General features: G+C 42.0%; 2 protein-coding genes and 1 long non-coding RNA gene across 4 annotated transcripts; all 3 read left to right on the top strand.

Moving 5' to 3' along the window:
• Nucleotides 1–6,312: 6,312 nt before the first annotated feature.
• LOC135625859 (serine carboxypeptidase-like 45) lies at nucleotides 6,313–9,485 on the top strand. Of its 2 annotated transcripts, XM_065130971.1 has the most exons (11): nucleotides 6,313–6,681; nucleotides 6,959–7,060; nucleotides 7,180–7,275; nucleotides 7,483–7,575; nucleotides 7,665–7,744; nucleotides 7,840–8,121; nucleotides 8,250–8,374; nucleotides 8,522–8,614; nucleotides 8,707–8,824; nucleotides 8,929–9,121; nucleotides 9,191–9,485. In XM_065130971.1, exons 1-10 carry the CDS (start codon nucleotides 6,429–6,431, stop codon nucleotides 9,088–9,090), a joined length of 1,404 nt encoding a protein of 467 aa, XP_064987043.1. In that variant the 5' UTR covers nucleotides 6,313–6,428; the 3' UTR covers nucleotides 9,091–9,121; nucleotides 9,191–9,485. The 2 variants fall into 2 exon arrangements, with proteins under 2 accessions (XP_064987043.1, XP_064987041.1); XM_065130969.1 differs by having other exon boundaries at nucleotides 8,929–9,485.
• Nucleotides 9,486–12,165: 2,680 nt separating this feature from the next.
• Nucleotides 12,166–16,018, top strand: LOC135625858 (transcription factor ICE1-like). The gene is made up of 4 exons (XM_065130968.1): nucleotides 12,166–13,536; nucleotides 14,718–14,954; nucleotides 15,475–15,645; nucleotides 15,754–16,018. The coding sequence occupies exons 1-4, from the start codon at nucleotides 12,403–12,405 to the stop codon at nucleotides 15,832–15,834; spliced, it is 1,623 nt and encodes a 540-aa protein (XP_064987040.1). The 5' UTR covers nucleotides 12,166–12,402; the 3' UTR covers nucleotides 15,835–16,018.
• Nucleotides 16,019–17,561: 1,543 nt separating this feature from the next.
• On the top strand, nucleotides 17,562–18,367 carry LOC108951508 (uncharacterized). Its single transcript, XR_001975941.2, has 3 exons — nucleotides 17,562–17,697; nucleotides 17,795–17,866; nucleotides 18,235–18,367. It is a non-coding gene; the product is annotated as an uncharacterized LOC108951508 (long non-coding RNA).
• Nucleotides 18,368–19,659: the final 1,292 nt, after the last annotated feature.

Raw genomic sequence — 19,659 nt, 5'->3', positions numbered from 1 at the left:
ATATATATATATATATATATATATATATATATATATATATATACATAATCGCTTCTTCGACACATAATTACATTCGTATCAAATTAATAATCTAAATTTCAGCATCATAAAATTCATAAATGAATACTAATTAAACAATTGAAAATAACGATATTTAAAAATAAAATAAATATCGAAAAAAATCACAGCCATAATATGGCTGATGACCGAAGGGGACCCACGCACCAGATAGAGATTGCCAACGTGGACCTCTCAACATTTCAAATGTGGATGATTGCACCGTTCCCCGCTCACCCTCCCCCCCTTGCTGTTTCCTCTACCTCGACTCCTGTCTCCTCGATTCCCTCCGGTTCCAATGGCTGCTGTATCTGCTGCCACTTTGACGCCTTGATCCTTGAAGCCAGCGAGGCAGAGCAACTAGGTGACATACTCTTCTTCTGGAAGACTCGTTCGCATGAATGCTTCTGCAGTAGTCCTTTCGGAGTCCAATTGTAGTAATTATCAAAGCAAGTTTATACTCTCGCACAAACATGGGGAATATTATTTGTTTGAAAGGGCTCATTTTTACGGCATTCTACTCGTTGTAAGCACAGTATGCTTTAGATACGATACTTTTTGTTGACTATAAATTTAACGTTTGAAATGATCTCTACAGCCTGATGACCGTGAGTGATGCAGACAAATGGGATGATCTCCAGTGAAGCTTGTCTCTTTCACATCTGCTGCATGGTATCGTCTTGTCTTTGTTCTTCCACATCTTTTCAGCTCTTTTTTGTTGTTGTTCTTCTTCTTGCTGCTAATGCGTGGGAAGAACATGACATTAAAGATTCTTTCTTTGGAGCGGATTCACTGAACATGGTACTGTGGCTCATCTAAATCATATCCACCCATGTCTTCTGCACTGCGTACCTTCCCATTGCCGCAGATGGCATGACCTGAGGTTTCAGGTGGAGATCGTGATGTGCACCGAGGAGCAGTTTGGCATCAACATCGAGGAAGACAATTCCCAGAACCATCACCAGGGTTCAAGAAGCAGCAGAACTGATAGAGAAGCTGCTGGTTGAGCAGAAAGCCGGGGCGCAGTCCAGTGAACAAAGCTTCCGTTGAAGCTATTGATCGGTTCACGGACATGATTTGTTCTTCGTTCTTCCATTCATTTGGTGCTCGTGCGAAAGAAGTCTGTGATCCTTTCAGAGAATAGAATCACCAATAGATTATTCTTTGCTTAACAAAGTAGATCATCTGATTCTAAATTCATATTCACATGATATTTTTTTTCCTTTAGATCTGACAGATAATAATTGGCTAATTCTGCATTAATACGTACGTGATCAGGGTATCTCCCTCTCCGTCCCCCTAATGTTTACTTTACCCGTCTGCGCTCCCTCGTCTCACTCGTGGGGCTATTGATGCCGCTAATAAAGATGAACGGGTGACGCTTCAAATGGCTACTAGCAGAAAACTACTCTTCTGCAATAAATTCGTCGAAAACGCTCCATCGATTCGAAGACTCAAATAAAAAGGAAAATTTCTTTGATTGCTAACAAGTCATCCTGGCATCGCTGTTCCACCCTATGCCTTTATATAATCTCTTTGGAATGGATGCTGTGTATACTTGGTGGTGGAATGGTCACAACGGCTCACCCCACTCTCCATGGCTTCAATCAGAACTATCAGGTTTCTGCTGACCCGATTAGGTTCTTGTGCTGCATCTGTTCCTTATCCTTGAATTCTATGCTAATACTCTCGTTGCACTTATTAGACAATGTGTTTTCTGAAGAAACATGTTGACGATTGAGGTGGATTGATACAGCCTTTGATGTTTGATGCAGAGTACGAAGAAACCATGTCAGCTTTGTTGGCAGTCATAAAACAAGAGGATGATGATTCCTCTGCACAGGGAGAAGAGGTCCACCGCCCAGAGAAACCAGAGTTACATTGTCCGTTGGCAGAACGTTTCAGCCAAGCTTCTGCTCGATCCTCACTTCGTCAGCCCCCATGCAACAACTTTTCGACGCCCATGGCGTCAGCAAAGCTGTCATGTCGTAGCCATCTGATTCATACCCTGAATCCACAGTGGAAGATCCTGAACTTGCGATGTACCACAAACATGTCTTTCCTGCACATGAAACGAGTACAGAAGACGTGGATGGAGCATCCACTGTGCTCCAATCCTTCGTGCAAACAACGTAGAGGAAAACTGTTGGCAGTTGAATGAATTGACGAGAAGGAACGAGGGGAAGAGAGAAGCAATAAAAGATCTGTGGCGTCAGAACGAGTACCAGGCGCTGCAGGAGCACAAGAAGTTGATGGAAGACAACGGTGATAAACATATAAGATTTCTTCGATAGTTGGGGAAATATCTAAGCAGTTAAGAAAAATCCATCCTCTATGCTAAATGTGTATAACTTCCCTGTTGAGTGTGTATAAATAGCTATCAAGAGCTCACTATCAAAATGAACTAGACAATTACATCTTACATATTTCATAGTTTCTTCTATAATTTCTATCTTTCTATATTCTTCGTTTAATTCTTATCGTAGTATCAGAGCCATCTTTCTTGCAGATGTAGGTAGCTCTGCCGAAACCTTCTACTGCTCCTCTTTTCTATTTATTTGGAAAGGGTAGTGTTACTGCTTACCTCTCCTCCGGTGTCGCTGCTTCCTGTTCCGGAGTCGGAGATTGCTCGGCCACCTCCTACCCTTATAAGAACCTCGCATACACTATCGTGGTGGTCGCCGTCCTTACAACTTCTCCTCGGCCAGTGACCTCTCCTCCTCATTCCCACATCTCACTCAAGCGAGAAGTGTTGTTGCCGCCATCCTTACCGCCACAGCCATCACTGTCTTCCTGCGGCAACAGGAACGATTGCAGTTTTTACAGCTTCCATCTACAGCAAAGAACTAACAATAGCACTTAAAGCACGCGACTCACCAATATCATTCGAAGAACTTTATGATAAGTTGATCGACTATGAGACGTACTTGAAGCATGATGATAGGTTGTCCGGACCACCTATTATAGCTCAGGTCAATCAAAAATCCAAGAGGAAGGACAATCAGTACAATAAGCATATCAACAACGATTTGGTTAAGTTGCCTCCTAGCCCTATGGGGACCAGACCAACGAGTTCACAAGCCATCAATGAATCGTTTGTTAACCAAGTGATAAAGTCGAACACTCCATCACAGTAGTCTATCACATCATCAAGTGTAAAAGTTATGGTAAGTGAACTAAGCGTTGAGGATCTAAACAGTTGAGGAAATCTCTAAATAGTTGAGAAAATTTTTAAACAGAAAAATCCTTCGTGTTAGCCTCCGAGTGTGTATAAATAGCTATTAAAAGCTTATTATTAAAATAAATTAGACAATTACATCTTCCTCTGAGACACCAAAAGCTAACATGTGAAACCGAGGCACGGAACCGTTCGACGTCTTTTGCTCACATTTCCAAGCACAGTGCACCTCTCTCCAAGCTGAAGGCTCTTTTCACGATCGCATTTGGTGCTACGGATTCACCATAATGTCGTATGTTCTGTTCTTTCCTCCCAACAACTCACAAGCATTTGCTGTCGTTTAGATCCTTTTTTTCATATGAATGATCCAATCCAGTGAACGCCACGTAGTCATTTGAGTTCCCAGTATTGTAACTCAAATCAAATCTATGTTTGAGATTGAATAGCCATCGATGTTCGTGGATCGAAGTAGCTCGGCTAATGGGCCGAGCCTCACTAACACCGGCCTTTTCCAATTATTGATGTCGATGAGTAGTTCCTTCACGGTCATCGACCCAAACAGGATCTACTGGTGCAGCAGCAGCAGCGACGCCATGGACCACCCTAGGGAGCTCTCTCGCTGACCGAATGCCCAATAGCCATTCCTCCGTTGAACAGGCGACAGATACGAAGGGTAGATGGAGGTCAAGGAAAGGGGGTCAAAGTGGGGCGAGGGGACGGGACCCACCGGGGGAATTGGTCGCCGCGTCATCGGCAACCCCATCACCGCACGCCACACCCCGCTTTTGCATTCTGTCTCGCACCCCGCACTGCGCTGGAAATGATGGCGGCCATCTGACAGCATTATCACAGGGGGCCGAAAAGTGAAAAAAGCGAAAAGAAGGGGGACCGAAAAGCCAATGGCAATAAAGAACCCGGTTCGGCCCGGTTCACGTTACCCAAGGTGACCCCATCCCGACCGCTGTTGAGTCATGCAACCCCTTTTGTTGGAATCATTATGTTGTCAGCCCCTCCCCTCGATGCCATGCCAATCTTTTGGTGTGGTTACTGTCTCCGGTGATGCCATTCATTCGCTGGTAAATGTTGAACCGGATTGTGACTGGGATCAAAAGTTGAAGCAGCAGACGGGAAGAGAAACACCAAAAGCCTTCTCCTCCTTTGCTTTCTTCGCAAGGCTCCAAGAGGAAGAGCCGAAGGGTAGCGTTCAACTTCCCACATATCCCAAACCTCACGCTACTCACATACACTGATGATGAAGAGAATGCAAGTGTTTGCATGTTTGGGGAATCGGGTTAAGGCTCCTTGCAGAGGTTGCCTGTAGCAGGAGGTGTGACCGATTGATGGTTTCGAATTCCAGGCGAGGACTGGTCCCTTCGTCCATGCCAGCTTACCACTTGGTAAAGTTTGCAGGAGAGCACACACGAATACAAATCGAAACGAACAAGCAATCTTTGTCTCGTTGGTGGCGAGTGTTTGATCCTTTCCTATAACTTGTTCTAATCGATCGGCCAAGAGAGTCTGGAGATTCGTTTAGCCACTGCTACTGCATCAGCACGGAGGAAGAGAGCAACGCTACAGTGAACAAATGAGCAGCAGCGAGTGTGGAGATTCCCACGCCATATCATTCTCGCATGTGTGCATGAACAAATTGACACCAGGAACCATGTCGTGTCCTCTTGCTTCGAAGGAGAGAGAGAGAGCAGGTGACGTCCTTGACCGCTAGCTTTGCAGTCGACTGCCATCGTCATCGTAGAGCGCAGCCTTGTGGGATTACATCTGACAGAGCCAAGACAATAACCCACCTCTCAATCATCCATCGAGATGATGGAGGGAGCGTGATACGGCAGCGGCTACAGTTTTCGCTGCAGGATTTACCTCTGAGGAAAACTGTGGGGCGATTCTCTTTTCTCAGGGTGCCAGTTTAATGTTCGGATTGTTCTCATTGGCGTTTGGCAAGTAGCAGAAACACAGCCGGTGTTTTCTTCTCGGATCGTCGACCATCTTTCCGGCCGAGTTTGCATGAAAGCTGAAGTTAAATTCAAGATGAATTTGAAGTACATCAACAATTATTGCGAGCTTCAAAGTTCACGAGAAGATTTCTCTGAAAAAACAATTTCTCTTCTGCCGAGGCGTGAGTCCCACGGTCAGGCAGGCGACGAAATGAGCCACGTGGGAAGGGGAAAAGCACGAGGAGGCCTCCTCGGTACGTATATCTCGAGTCTGCTACTACGCGCACCAAGCGTACGAAGCACGTATGCAAGTGTTCTTCTTCCCGGAGACGGACAGCACCGAGGTACATAATAATGGTGGCATCTTTTCAGAACAAAGCGGTGTCTCCTCTCCTTGGAAGACAGGTTTACTTTGTCACCCCTCTCTCTCTCTCTCTCTCTCTCTCTCTTTCAGAGAAGTAAAGCGGGAGAGCGGATCAGTCGGAACGAGATGTTTAGCTTAGCTTCAGTCTCTTTGGGAGTTCTATATTCAAAGTATTTCTTGTTGTTTACAACAGTCACAATGCATTCTCCCAGAAAAATGTTACAGATGTCAAGTCTAGGTTAGTACTTGATGCATCAGCCTGCAGCATCAATCAGTCACTTGTGGCAGTTCTTTTGGGGTGGGGAGACAAGACCAATGGAGGGCAGGGCCAGTCCACTGTCCTCTCTCTCTCTCTCTCTCTCTCTCTCTCTCAATTTCTTAGTGATGAAATCAGATAAGCAGGAGGAGGCAGCAGCCCTTTCCTGCAGCGTCAATATAAAACCCATTTCTGTGAAGAAAAAGAGAGAAACCAGATGGAGTAGGCCAACTTTTCACATGTTCCGGGCTTTCTGCTTGGAACTTTTTGTATGCGTAAGTAATTGTTGTCCATTTAGAAAAAGGCTTTGAAGAAGGCTTTTCTGCTTGGGTACAGTCGTATGAGCAATTAGTTATTAACAAGAAGGTTTACTGAACTCATGATCGAATGCTGCAGGATTCAGAAGAGGGTGCCCATTTTTCTCTCACTTTTCAGCATAAAAAGGTGTCGACACAAGACGTTAAGGCAAGACAAACCTTCGTCTTTCGACCCCATAACCTTCATCTAGTTATATATATAACGCTTGCCTAGTCTCCACTTAGCACTGACATCCTCCCCGTCCCACTCTGTTTCTTCTCTCTCTCTTTCCTCGTTCAGTTTGTGCCTGGTGGTGGCTCCGGAAACATGCATTCTACGGCGTGGAGAGCCGTGGTCATTGTTGCCGCTCTAGTTCAGATTTGCTCCTCCAGGGAGCTGGAGTCCAATCAATCCCACCCAAACAGGATCGTCAAGCTGCCTGGCCAACCTCAGGTCAGCTTCCAGCAGTTCTCAGGCTACGTCACAGTGGATGAGCGGAAGCACAGGGCTCTTTTCTACTACTTTGCCGAAGCAGAGATGGATCCGTCCTCAAAGCCTCTGGTTCTCTGGTTGAATGGAGGTAATACAACATCTTCCTCCCTCTCAAATGGAACAATTAGCTCATATGCTTCTTTTCAAAGGGAAAAAGAAGAACAAAGGCATGGAAAAAACCAAGTATTCTTTAGATGTGACTGAGAGAGAGAGAGAGAGAGAGAGAGAGAGAGAGAAGGATGAAGAAGGTTCTGCCTTTTTCATCAATAAGAGAAAAAGTTCTCTATAGAGATCAATATCAGATTTTTTTTTCTCATCTTTCTTTGATTTTAGTTTCTTCGTTGGTTGTGATTTCATCTTCATAGGGCCTGGTTGCTCTTCTGTTGGGGTTGGGGCATTCTCTGAGAATGGGCCTTTCAGACCAAAAGGTGAAGTGCTGGTGAGGAATGAGTATAGCTGGAATAAAGGTATGAAGCTGCAGCATCATTGATTTTATTCTTACAACTTTTCTTTGTGCTGGATGCACTTTCCTGATGAGAGAAAAAAAAAGAGAGGCAGTGGTTAGTTACTTCTCTCCCATCTGCAGAGGCAAACATGCTGTATTTGGAGACACCAGCAGGAGTTGGCTTCTCTTTTTCAAGTGACTCTTCTGACTATGAGGGGGTGAATGATCGGATTACAGGTACTAATTTTGTAGCTTGGAGCTCGATATAAGCTTTCTGTAAGAAAAAAAGTTTAACAAGAGTTTTGTGCAAATTGTTTTCTTACTGATGCTTCTCAGAACACAATCTCTTGTTTCTTCTGGAAACAAAACGAATTACTTGATTCAGCATATCATTTAGCAAGCTGCAAGATGAGGCTGACTCTTCATTTGTTTTCGCTTGTGAAGCCAGGGATAATCTTGTTTTTCTGCAGCGCTGGTTCACAAAGTTCCCACGGTACAAGGGCAGGGATTTATACATCACTGGAGAAAGCTATGCAGGTGATGAAATTGCAAACCTTCACCTATTGTCTTGCTAGAAAAAGTTGGGCCTTTCTTAAATTTCAACAACTCATGACTCTGGTTTACAGGCCATTATGTTCCACAACTTGCTCAGCTCATGGTTGATTTCAATAAGAAGGAAAAGGTCTTCAACCTCAGAGGCATTGCTGTGAGTACTAGAACTATCGAAATGATTCACGAAGTTGCTACATTTGTGCATAAAAGCAAGTTAATTCTTGCTGTTCTGTTTGATGTCTGCTACAGCTGGGTAATCCGGTTCTTGAGTTCTCAACCGACTTCAACTCAAGAGCAGAGTTCTTTTGGTCCCATGGGTTGATATCGGATACTACATACAGAATCTTCACTTCTGCTTGTAACTACTCACGCTACGTCAGTGAGTATTACAGAGGATCCCTTAGTTCAATCTGTCAAAGAGTGATGAGTCAAGTGACAAGAGAAACAAGTAGATTCGTCGACAAATATGATGTCACCCTTGATGTTTGTATATCATCAGTTTTATCGCAATCCATGGTTCTGAGTCCTCAGGCAAGTTTAGAACCTATATAACAATAACATCAATGCATGTCAGTTTATGTCCTCCGTTTAATGATCTGCAGCCTCTCTGTATATTGTCTTTGACCTTGCATCTGAGGCATATTGTAACTGTGCTGCAGCAAGTTACCGAGCGAGTAGATGTCTGCGTCGAAGATGAAACCGTGAGTTATCTCAATCGGAAGGATGTGCAAGCAGCACTGCATGCCAACCTTATCGGGGTGACAAAATGGACTGTTTGCAGCAGGTATGCAGAAACATTGTCTTGAGATAAAACTTGAGCTCGATATTTCTTGAATTCCTGAATTTAAGATTATTTCTGGTCTTTATCCTTGGTTCAATTTGCATATCTGGAACTATCCTTGATAACATGGTACATTTGGTGGTATTCAAGTGTTATCGAGTATGAGTTACTTAACTTGGAGGTACCAACAATTTCGATTGTGGGTTCGCTTGTGAAGTCTGGAATCCCGGTGTTGGTTTACAGGTAGTTTAGTCCGTAACGTCCATCATCGTTGAACACATTCAGTGGTTTTCAGGAACCAAAAGGATCTTATGCTTTTCATTTTCCGACTGTAGTGGTGATCAGGACTCTGTCATTCCTTTGACCGGTAGCCGAACTCTTGTGCAAAGACTGGCAAACGAGCTTGGCCTCAAAACAACAATTCCATATAGAGCTTGGTTTGAGGGAGAACAGGTAAACAAAATCCAAGAGGCAATTTGTTTCACCATGTTCTTTTGTGATTTGAGTGATCAACTTGGAACAAGTCTGGAACTTTGGTGTCGCAAAATTTTCTGCAGGTTGGTGGATGGACTCAAGTTTACGGCGACGTGCTTTCATTTGCTACTGTAAGAGGAGCCTCTCATGAAGCTCCATTCTCACAGCCTGAGAGGTCTCTTGTGCTCTTCAGAGCATTCCTACAAGGCCGACCGCTACCAGAGACATTCACATATGCGCCCTGACAGGTTCTTCAGCAGCATTAGGGTGTGCATTGTAAGTATATGCGAGTTTCGTGTCGATTCCATGGTATTCCTGTGTGCTTGAGCTGATGTCTAGTTTTAGGTACTTAGTGTGGAAAAGGCACACAAATGTGTGTTTTGTCACCGGCTTTTGTAGAATTCTGTCTCGTGGAGAAGCTACTTCATCTGTTCAACATCAAAACAATGGAGTTCAAATTGCATTTCTTCTTTGATTTCAAACTTACTACAATGACAAAAGGATCACTGAAGCTGTTCTTGGCTCAGAAGTCAGCAAGCTAACTGTAGAATGATCAGAAAAAGATTTTTTTCTTTTCATTTTTTGCACTTTACCGTCGGTATATGATTGCATACTAATTCCTTAAATTATCTTCTTTGCATGTCTATGTGATCTTAAAGGTTGGAATTTTACCATCTTTCTGTTTAGCTTTTCAGTATCAACAACTGCTGTTAGGTTCTGAGTTCGTGTGAATGAGATCGAAGAAATTATTTGCAAGTAAGAATTTAAAAGGTTCAGATATTAATGTGCAGAACAAATCCTAACAAAGGGAGCATTTTCACTCATATTTGCAGATCAAAAGAATTCTTCAAATAAGAACAGGGCATATTCATTGAAATCCCGAACTCTAAGCTTCAATTCCTCAAATTAGCTGATGATAGTCTGATCAAACCCCCATCAGCTTTGATGTTTCTTGCAATCTGATTCCTCCTTTTACAGATCGTAGCTGCCAAATTGCAATAGAGAGATCCAGCAGTAGAATTTGTAACAATGGGACTCAGGAAAATGAATGCCATTAAAACAAGAGAAGCAGCTTCGAAATTATGATTTCATCCTCCATGTCGCATGCACTGTGATATAGAACAATACATCCTTTAAATTCTTGAGATAGAACAAAAGACAAATGACATTGTGGCAGCAGACACGCATGCAGGTTAGAACACCACTCCAGACCTTAGACTACCAGCTCGTAAATGACCCAACCTAACTTGTTCTTCTCCCACCACGAGTGTTCCACCGCCAAGTGGCGCTTCATGGATCTCAAAAGAAGAAGCACAGACAACAACCGAGTGTTACTCGAAGAAACACATTGTCCCAAGGCAGATTTGGAATCAGCCAGCTTCCTCGGCGTAAGCAGAGACGAAACTGGTTCTTGATCTGAATCCTGTGGCAAGTTGAAGAGTTAAAGAGTGGCGTGTGGAATCTTCTTAGGTGAGATGGAAAGAGGGCGATCACGAGAACCTTGGGCTTGTTTTCTACCCATTTATCCTTGCCTGCATTACTTGCCTCCTCTCCCTGTGCTTGTCTCCTCTGTCGCACGACTCGCGCCATCTCTGCTTGCAGCTTCTCTCCATCTCCTCCTCTTTTCTAACCTCGTTGGAGGATTGCCTTCTTCATGGAAAATCGACACTCAAATATGATCGTTAATCCAATGCGCCAAAATTAATTTAACTTTTATTTTATTTTATTTTGTTGCATTCGAAAGTCGAAGTTATAATATGTTATAAAATATTATTTGTTTATTATCTTACGTTTAAATTGTGTATCACAGTCCTAAATCATTCATCAAAGTCTTCTCTTCCCTACTTGTGTTATACTCACTGATCAGACTGGAATGCATGGAGATGTATCAGCTGAGAGCAACAACAACAGAGGTTTGAATACAGCTCCACTCAATTCCTTGATCTATTTCCTTCCGAATAAAAATAATATTTTTATTTTTTGTTGCAAAGTTACTGATCACATTAATCTTAGTAGGATGAATTTATGGAACTAATATGACCCATAATTCCCTATATAAATTTTTATGTACAGTATATATATCCTACCGAATATTTAAATCATCCATCTCTTTGATAATCATAACTACTCACAGTTGACTTCATCTAAAAATTTAATAACAAATTTAAATGCCTAAAATACTTATTATTTTCACCTTTTAATGCAGTAAACTAAATTAATATATCTGAGAAATATTTTTATAAACCTCGAACATATATATACATACAATCTTGCCTTTTTTTTATAGATGGATTTGGCATGTATAGTATGCATGCTAATGATAGGAACAACCAAAACTTGCCTGACATAAGGTGACTGCTGCATTTAACTTTAGCTTTCCTTTTGGTTTTCACTGTGCAGATGCTTATCCATAGCTCTGTCGCCTTTGGTAACTGCTAGCAGATTATGGAAGCTGGCAGCCTCACATCCAAATGGCCTTCTGCATTCAACCCGGGAAGAAGGGAATGGCATTCAAGTCTTCCAAGAGATGGCTGGTCCAATCTCCCTCAGCTAATGCTACCCCCTTCTTGTCTTGTGTTCCTTTTTCCCCACCCCAAACAAAACCATTTTTAAGCACCTCATCTCACATCAATCTGACAGACCTTGTGTGATGATTACCATAGCAATATGGACCACAAGCAAGCAATAATGCTTGCATGATCTCTACCATCTTGTTACCACTTTCTTTACATTTCATTTCATGAGAGATAAAAAAGAGGATAATAAACATATCAGTATATTCTTATTTCAGCTGTGCATGCAGCAGATGAAGGTATCAAAAATTGCATGAAAGGCTTCTGTAGTTTTGTCTGAGTTGTGCCAAAAGAGTTTTTAACTGTCTTCAGATGGAAACAGGGCTTGCTGCGTCTTATCTGCATTCCTTTCGCCCTGCTTTGGGTTGGCCACCACCCCAATCTCCCTTAAACAAGAAGCGAAGCAAGATGGTTAAAGCCTCCACGATAACAAGACGAAGCCAAGTCTGTTTTGTGACATGGGAAAACCTTATGACCACTGAAAGAGAAGAGAAGAGAAGAGAGAGAGAGAGAGAGATCAAAACACCCCCTTTGTCACACGAAAGCTTCCTATTGCAGCAATGCCTGCTTGTGAAACCCAGTAAGTACACTGTCAAGTTCACATAATTAAAGAAGAGAGGCAAAGGACTGTGTGAAACTCGATAGTACACTGCCAAAATTCACATCATTTAACTAGCCATGAAGCTGTTTGAAGAAATTGAAGGAGAGAGGAAGGATGAATAGCCTTTACATTATTTCCTTCACGGTCATTTTGGGAGTTCTGTCAGCTAACATGACCAGCGACAGAAGCAAAGGAGAACAGCAGCAGTGCGTCGCAACACGTTCCCTTGGAACGACGAAACGTTTCAAACCCATCGCCCTCCAGGTGGAGTGCGAGCTCTGAGGCTGAGAAGTGTTGGAAAGCATCAAAACCGGACCTGGTAGTTGTACATGCATTGTCTTCTTCCCTTCCGCCCGGAAAACAGGTAAGTGAGAAGAGCAGCGATGTTTTCGAGAATTGATGGCGGCTTCTGGATGGATGACGGTGGAGACGACGACGGCCCTGTCGCTTGGACAAGAGGAAACGCCTCCAGCTCTAGCGGAGGGGGAATGGGGGAGCCCAAGGAGGACGAGCTCGGCCTTTCCGGCTTTAAGTCCATGCTCGTGGACGACTGGTACGTCGGCGCCGCCGCCCACCACCCCTTCGAGGCCTTCCAGACTCAGCAGGACCTCAAAGACGTCGCCTTTCTCCCGAATCCCTCGCCCCATGAGGCCCTGTTGCTGCCACCCGTCGATAGCCTCGACCAAAGCCAACCCTTTTTCTCGTCGAGACCTGCCCTTTCGTCTGTCTTCAATGCCTCGAACCATTTCGGCGTTGGGGTTGATCTCAGGAGCGACGCGCTGGGGTTTCTTTCGGCAGCACCGGTTTTAAATCCCCCTGACTTGATGAACGGAGGAGGTGGCGCCATCGATGGAGTGTTTGGCTTCGTCGGAATTGGAACCAGTGGACAACTCGGTTGTCCAGAGCTGAACCCCGCAAGCCAATTCTCCGGCGCCCTTCTGCTACCTCCTGCCGAGAACTGCTCCGTTTCCAGCTCTGGCACCGCCTTCTGCCCTGTGGGCTTCGACAGCTTGGAGAATTCACCGTTTCTCAACCGGTCCAAGGTGTTGAGGCCTTTGGAGATGTTCCCTACAGCGGGCTCGCAGCCCACCCTGTTCCAGAAGCGGGCGGCCGCCGCTCTACTGCAGAACTCGGTGGCTACTGCAGAAAAAGTCGGCATCTTGGGTCCTTGGGCGTCGAAAGGCAGCTGCCAAGGGAGCAGCAGTGTGGCTGCATTGGAGGAAGAGAAAGAGAGGAAGAGGAAAGGGAATGAGGTCGATGAGTTGGACGAGGGTAGCATTGACGGGTCCGGCTTACATTATGATTCTGATGACTTTGCCGGAGAGTGTGCCAAAGTTGAGGAGAATGCAGGGAATGTAGCAGGTGGAGGGAACAGTTCGAATGCTGATGTCATGGTGGCCGACAGGGGGAAGAAGAAGGGTCTCCCGGCGAAGAATCTGATGGCGGAGAGGAGGAGGAGAAAGAAACTCAACGACAGGCTTTACATGCTTAGATCTGTTGTCCCCAAGATAAGCAAGGTGGGAATTATATGTCACCAGTTCCTTTACATAGCTTGCAAGTTCCTTTGCTTTGTTTTCCCTTTCTATATGCTATTGCTTGAGTTCTGCTTTGACTATATGAGATTGATCTGAACTTACACTGAAGCTTTAAATTGTTGTAGTGCATTCAAAGTTTAGCTTCTACCCAGTCTGCTTCAAGGAGTTAGTCTTATAATTCCATCCTTTGAGGGGAATTACTGTCTCTAGGGGATTGTTTCGATCGTAATTTCATACGCTTATCATGTTACTTAAATTGATATTGAATTCTCATCTTCTGTACAAGAACCATAAATTTCCTGTAGTTTCATGTGAACTTGCCATGCTTATGTTTTGTACTTCAGGAATCTACTCGGTAGCGGTAGGCAACTATAAACTTGCATGTGTTCATCATCATCTCGGTTAATTTTAACTTCAGATGGAACTCTAAATCTTTTGCTTCTCATCTGAATCATCTGTTAAAATGACTGTTTCTTCTAGCCTTTATAGTGAATCAATTGTTGGCATTCCCCCTCTGTTATTGTAATAGTTGTCAGATCAGTGCTTGATTGGATGAATGGTTCCTCCTTGTCATTGTACATATTTGTCTTCTGTCATGAAACCGGTGTCCTGTGGGGAAATAATCCTGGCAGCTGCTGACCGTTCTTCCTCGGGTCAGAATCTTTTCCATCTCAAATAGAACAAATTCAAAATCCACCTGCACATACATAGGGCAGGTCCCTGCATTTGCAGGTGACACCTACCCATTCCAATGGATGGCAGATCTGACTGGTACAAGTGAACCAAATTGAGAAGAACATAACCTTCCTGCATGTGCTCTTTTTAATGTGTCTTCCAAATATTTAAATTAGAGTTTTTCCGTAACATGCTTACCTTAAAGCCGCATCACCATCATGTAAAAGAATTATGATTGGAGTTCCTATGTCATCATGAATGAACAATACGCATCCTAAGTTCCGCCCAGAAAGTTCAGTACTACTTTCATTTACGATCAATATCTTTGTTAGTGTATTGTCATCAACATATATAGATATATGCTCATTTCATCATCAAGGACTACAAGATTTTGATGACAGTGGTGGAATGACAAATTTTTAGCAGCTGTTCACCTCCAATCATGACTGTTTCTTTGTCTTTTGTCTTAATTTCTTGTGTTCTTACAGATGGATAGAGCTTCCATTCTTGGCGATGCGATTGAATACTTGAAGGAACTTCTCCAAAGGATCAACGACCTTCAAAATGAGCTTGAATCAACACCTTCAAGTTCTTCACTGCCTACAACAAATGCAACGAGCTTGCACCCCTTGACTCCCACATTACCAACTTTGCCATGCCGTTTGAAGGATGAACTCAAGCACTGCTCGAGTTCTTTACCAAGTCCAAATAGTCAGCCAGCAAGGGTTAGTGCCATTAGCTTAAGCCAACTTTTTAGCATCTTGTTTGTTATCCAAAGTTTCAATTACCAACTTGGCTGCTAGAATTGGAAGTTATCTTAATGAACTATCATCATGATATTGTGCGGGGCATGCTTGTTATTTGTCAATTGCAGTCTTTATTTTTCTGGTTTACATTATATATATATATATATATATATATATATATATATATATATATATACATACATACATACACACACACTATATATATATATATATACATACATACATACATACATACATACACACACACATAATTAGTTGATGATATATATATATATATATATATATATATATATATATATATATATATATATTCAACTAATTAGATTGAAGATGACTTCATAGATCTTGGACATCAGTGGATAGTACCAGCCATGGTCATCATTATCATGTATTAAGCAAAACATAGTGCCACTCTTGATCTGGTTGAATTTGAGCATGATAGACAGTGTGTAAACTCATCTTGTTGTGCATTCTATAGGTCGAAGTTAAGGCGAGGGAAGGCCGAGCCGTCGACATACACATGTTCTGTGCCCGTAGGCCTGGTCTGCTGCTTTCAGCTTTGCGATCACTTGACAGCCTTGGGCTTGACATTCAGCAGGCGGTCATCAGCTGTTTCAATGGATTCGCGCTAGACATTTTCCAAGCTGAGGTAAGTTCTCATTGGATGATGTTATCACCGCAACAAAGAAGTCACATTGTGTGTATGTGTGTATATATAGCTAAATATATCTCATTCATATGCCCTTATCTTTTTCAGCAATTCAAAGACCCGGGTGTTCTGCCTGAAGAAATCAAGGCTGTGCTCTTGCACTCTGCAGGTTTGCTCAACACAATGTAGTCAGGAATCAAGGTAGCAATTGCTTTGGTTCTCTGAGATGGATCTTGTATGCTCTCATCCCCAAGTGTTATCGGCAGCTCTTAGCATTAGTTATCCAGGGATGCTGCTGCTTGACCCTTATTCCTCTCTTTAATTCACTGAACTAAACTTTCTGTTCAAGAATAATGTATGAATCTTTTCTCAAGCCTTTACACTTTTGTTAATTATTTTTCTTTTATTCCTCTTTGTGAACTATATATATATATATGTATATATATAATGTGGCTTCTTCTTCTTGGATGTGTTCATCCAAAGAAACGACACAGAATGAACAGTTCCTCAAAAAGCATCATTTGTAGGCTTTGTAGCTCACTGAGACTCTGATCCAACATCGGAGTTCTAAATCTATGATCTCACTTTGGACTTGCTCGGACCTTGCAGAGTTGCAGTACGTTTGTAGGGTTCGGCCAGGGGTGACAAAAAGCACTTTACGAGGATTGATGCAAGACCGCCATTGTCGAAGCTGATTCCCTTTTCCTCTTCCTTGTGACATCTGAGAGGACCTTCTTCTTGTGCCGAGGGACTGACAGCCAAAGCAATATTATGCTTATGTAGTTAATGTATGTATGATATGCGTTTCTGGGAGCTCTTGTCCACATATTTTTGGAACCCATTCACCATCCAATCATCTGCTGGAAACAGGGACATTTCATTTCATGGATTGTAGTGACAACTCGGATCATCAAGTCAACCATTCTCACTCCATATTCCTCTTTGCCTCGGGTTGTATGTCATGTCAGTCTTTCGAGATTTAAATCGTGAATAAAGTGGTGCCGGAATCATGAGGAATATATTCTCTGTCCAACTCTGATATCTTATTTTGCACATCGATTATTAATTTGAGGTGGTAAGTTCGAGGCTTTGAAATTCTTGTTTAATTATGTATATTTTTATTCTAGAAAAATATCAAATTTATGAAGATATTTAAGTGCATGACTATTTTTGAATTAATAAATCTGATATACAATCATCAAACTAATATTTTAAATTTCTTTTATCAAAAGTGTGATGACCAGATATATATATGTTCTCCACTAAATTACCTCGAGCAATGTTAATATGTGATTTACACAATGTATCAATATTTTACTATGTTTTGCATCAATGATAATACGTGTTGTAGTGACAAAATTTTGTTGTTTGATTGGGATGTTGACTTGGAGACAATCGAGATCTTGGCGTTCGTTTCTAAATGATATTGAAAAAAATCAAACCTCGTCAAATTATGTTAGAGTGTTTTAAGATCTCTTTGATGCTTAAGTAAATTCAATAAATAAATTTTAAGTTTTTGAATCGTTAGGCTCATAGATACATTAATCTCAAATACGATTACGTGCATCTTTCATAGAGTCATGTTACATCAAATGTGCGATAATTATAATACGATTAATAATGTCTTGTACGAGATCATATTAGTCATATGTGGCTGAAGTAGTATTAAAATATCGACTGATCAAGTGTCGATCACGTCATTATTTTCTATTTAAGTTAATTTTTTTATGTTTTGTATCATTATGCGCGTTAAATTGCGAATATTTTGGGGTTTTTTTTAACCTTTCTCTAAATGATAATTTATCTACCGTCAAAGCTAAGCCATCAAGACGATCAAGACCGTCGGATCCAGAAATCCTCAGAATTTTGTTCTCCCGCGCCAAGGATCGACAAGAGAGCACTCCGCTTCCATGTCTGTTCGCTTCACACGACGACGACGAGGACGACGAGGACGACGGTGGAGATGGCTTAGACCTGGAGAAGGAAACGGAGGCGGAGGAGAGGGCGGAAATCCTCACAGACTGCTTTCTCCTCTTCGTGATCTCAGCCGAGGTTCCGTTTCTTCTGCTGCCCTTGTGCTCTCCTCTTTGCCCTTTCCCCATTGCAGAATCCTCATCGATCTTTCATCCGAATTCTTTCGTCGGAACAGCCAAGAAGGTCGATGTGGAGGTAGCGAAACCCATAGTTTCATGCATCCCCGACCTAGATTCTCAGTACACAGGTGATTGCTGAAGCCGTAGCCCTCTTCCCATTGGTTTCGCCTTCGTCACCAATTGTTTTCTTATCGCTTCTAACGTTGATTTCATCTAATTCGTTGTTCATTGTTTTTCCAAATTCACGTTAACGCTTCATGTTGCTGCAGTTTCAGATGGAAGTATGATGGAAATGGAAATCCTGCTCTTGTTATGTGATTAGGGTTCTAATTCTGTTATGTGATTGGGTGTTAATTTGTGATTTCAAATGCTGCTTTCAGTTTGTCTTTGTAATTAGGTGTAATATATCTGAGGACGCCCTTAAAGCTTTGGCTTTGCTCCTTGACATTGCTCTTATTTGGTAGAGAAATTGATGTCTTTTCCTGGCATTTTGCAGACTTTTCATCTACCGGACCTTTTTCTCCAGGGTGCTGGAAGACTTTTGACCTTGCTAAGATGTTGAGTTGTTTACACAACATGCTGGCCGAAAATCTATGAACATGGAAGATGTCATACATACTATCAGGTAATATGCCACATCAAACTCAGGCTCTCTTCTAATTTGTGTGCTATCGAATGTTTTGTACCGTAATTCTATAGTTTGACATCCATTCTACGAGTGCTGCTTTCTGTTAGATTAATTCATCTTAACTAAGATTTGTCCATGCATAAGATTGTTAGCTTTCTTCCATTTAATATTTATGTTTTTGCGATACTTCTACATCTTTTTTGCTTCCAGGGAAGATATTACTTGTTTACTTGTATGTTATCTCACAGTGAAAGTAAATGTTTGTCTCCTTTCTGTATAGCACTTTGGCTAATGGTAAGAAGTAATCTATGTGATGCCCCTCTTCCTGTTAAAAAATCAACCATAAGACAGAATGAAACTACAAGTTTTTACTGCTGATGAAGGCAATCAAAGAATATTTACCGACATTTTCCTTTTAATTTCGTATAATTTACCCTTTAATACTAAGGGCACGCCAAGTGCATGGGTTTCTGCCAATGCAAGGTCTAGGAAGGCAATATACATAATAGGTTATTTTCATGACTTGAACCCTGATCTCTCAGGGCGCAAAAGAGCAATGTTGCTTGCCTTAGTTTTATTGTTTAATACTGTAAAATTAAAATTTCTCTTTGGCTTTACTTCTTTGGAGCTCTCAATAAAGATACTGGAGAAATTCTTTGGCTCTAATTTCTTTGAGACTCTTAATATAGATATGGGATGGATAGTAGATTCTTCTTAATAATTTCTTATTGTGGCCTGTAAACCTTTTCTTCTGGTAAAAACAACTGTCTGCTCACATTCATTAGAGTTGAGTTGCAACCTGTTGACTACCCTGAAATTTTGATGGCCATAAAATCAGCCAACATTTGCATATAAGAATAATATTTGCTTCTTAGTTCCTATCAAATCTCTGTGTGTTGGGTGCCACGATTATGTTCTGAACATAATTGGTACTTTGCATATTTGCTTTTTATTACTTTTACTATTAATTGTGGGAAAATAAATATTTCCACTATATTTACACGTGTCTCGCAAGAGAGGAACTATCTTGATATATTCCATAGCGGTGCTATCTTGATATATTCAAAAGGAAAGATGCAGTGTAATGCTACTATACTAAACTATGTATGTTTCTTGTCCTGTTTTAAAAGTTGGCATATTCTATAGATTCCAAAATTTGTAGTTCAGAATTCACATCACCTAGATAGGCTCTCTGGTGATTTTGAGTGGGTGTACTGTTTGTTATATTGCTAACTTAGTTAGGTTTTAAGCTCCAATCTATGACATTCCGTATAAATCACAAGCTGTTCCGTT

This window comes from Musa acuminata, chromosome BXJ2-10 (assembly GCF_036884655.1).
Source record: "Musa acuminata AAA Group cultivar baxijiao chromosome BXJ2-10, Cavendish_Baxijiao_AAA, whole genome shotgun sequence".
In the NCBI taxonomy this organism is placed as follows: domain Eukaryota; kingdom Viridiplantae; phylum Streptophyta; class Magnoliopsida; order Zingiberales; family Musaceae; genus Musa; species Musa acuminata.
This window is presented reverse-complemented; position numbering and strand designations above follow the sequence as displayed.

Bases quoted from the DNA above. Each gene is read 5' to 3' on its own strand.
- LOC135625859 (XM_065130971.1), top strand. From the start codon at position 6,429: ATGCATTCTACGGCGTGGAGAGCCGTGGTCATTGTTGCCGCTCTAGTT. The intron at 7,745-7,839 runs GTGAGTACTAGA...TGTCTGCTACAG, and splicing joins TCAACCTCAGAGGCATTGCT to CTGGGTAATCCGGTTCTTGA. The intron at 8,122-8,249 runs GCAAGTTTAGAA...ACTGTGCTGCAG, and splicing joins CCATGGTTCTGAGTCCTCAG to CAAGTTACCGAGCGAGTAGA.
- LOC135625858 (XM_065130968.1), top strand. From the start codon at position 12,403: ATGTTTTCGAGAATTGATGGCGGCTTCTGGATGGATGACGGTGGAGAC. The intron at 13,537-14,717 runs GTGGGAATTATA...GTGTTCTTACAG, and splicing joins TTGTCCCCAAGATAAGCAAG to ATGGATAGAGCTTCCATTCT. The intron at 14,955-15,474 runs GTTAGTGCCATT...TGCATTCTATAG, and splicing joins CAAATAGTCAGCCAGCAAGG to GTCGAAGTTAAGGCGAGGGA.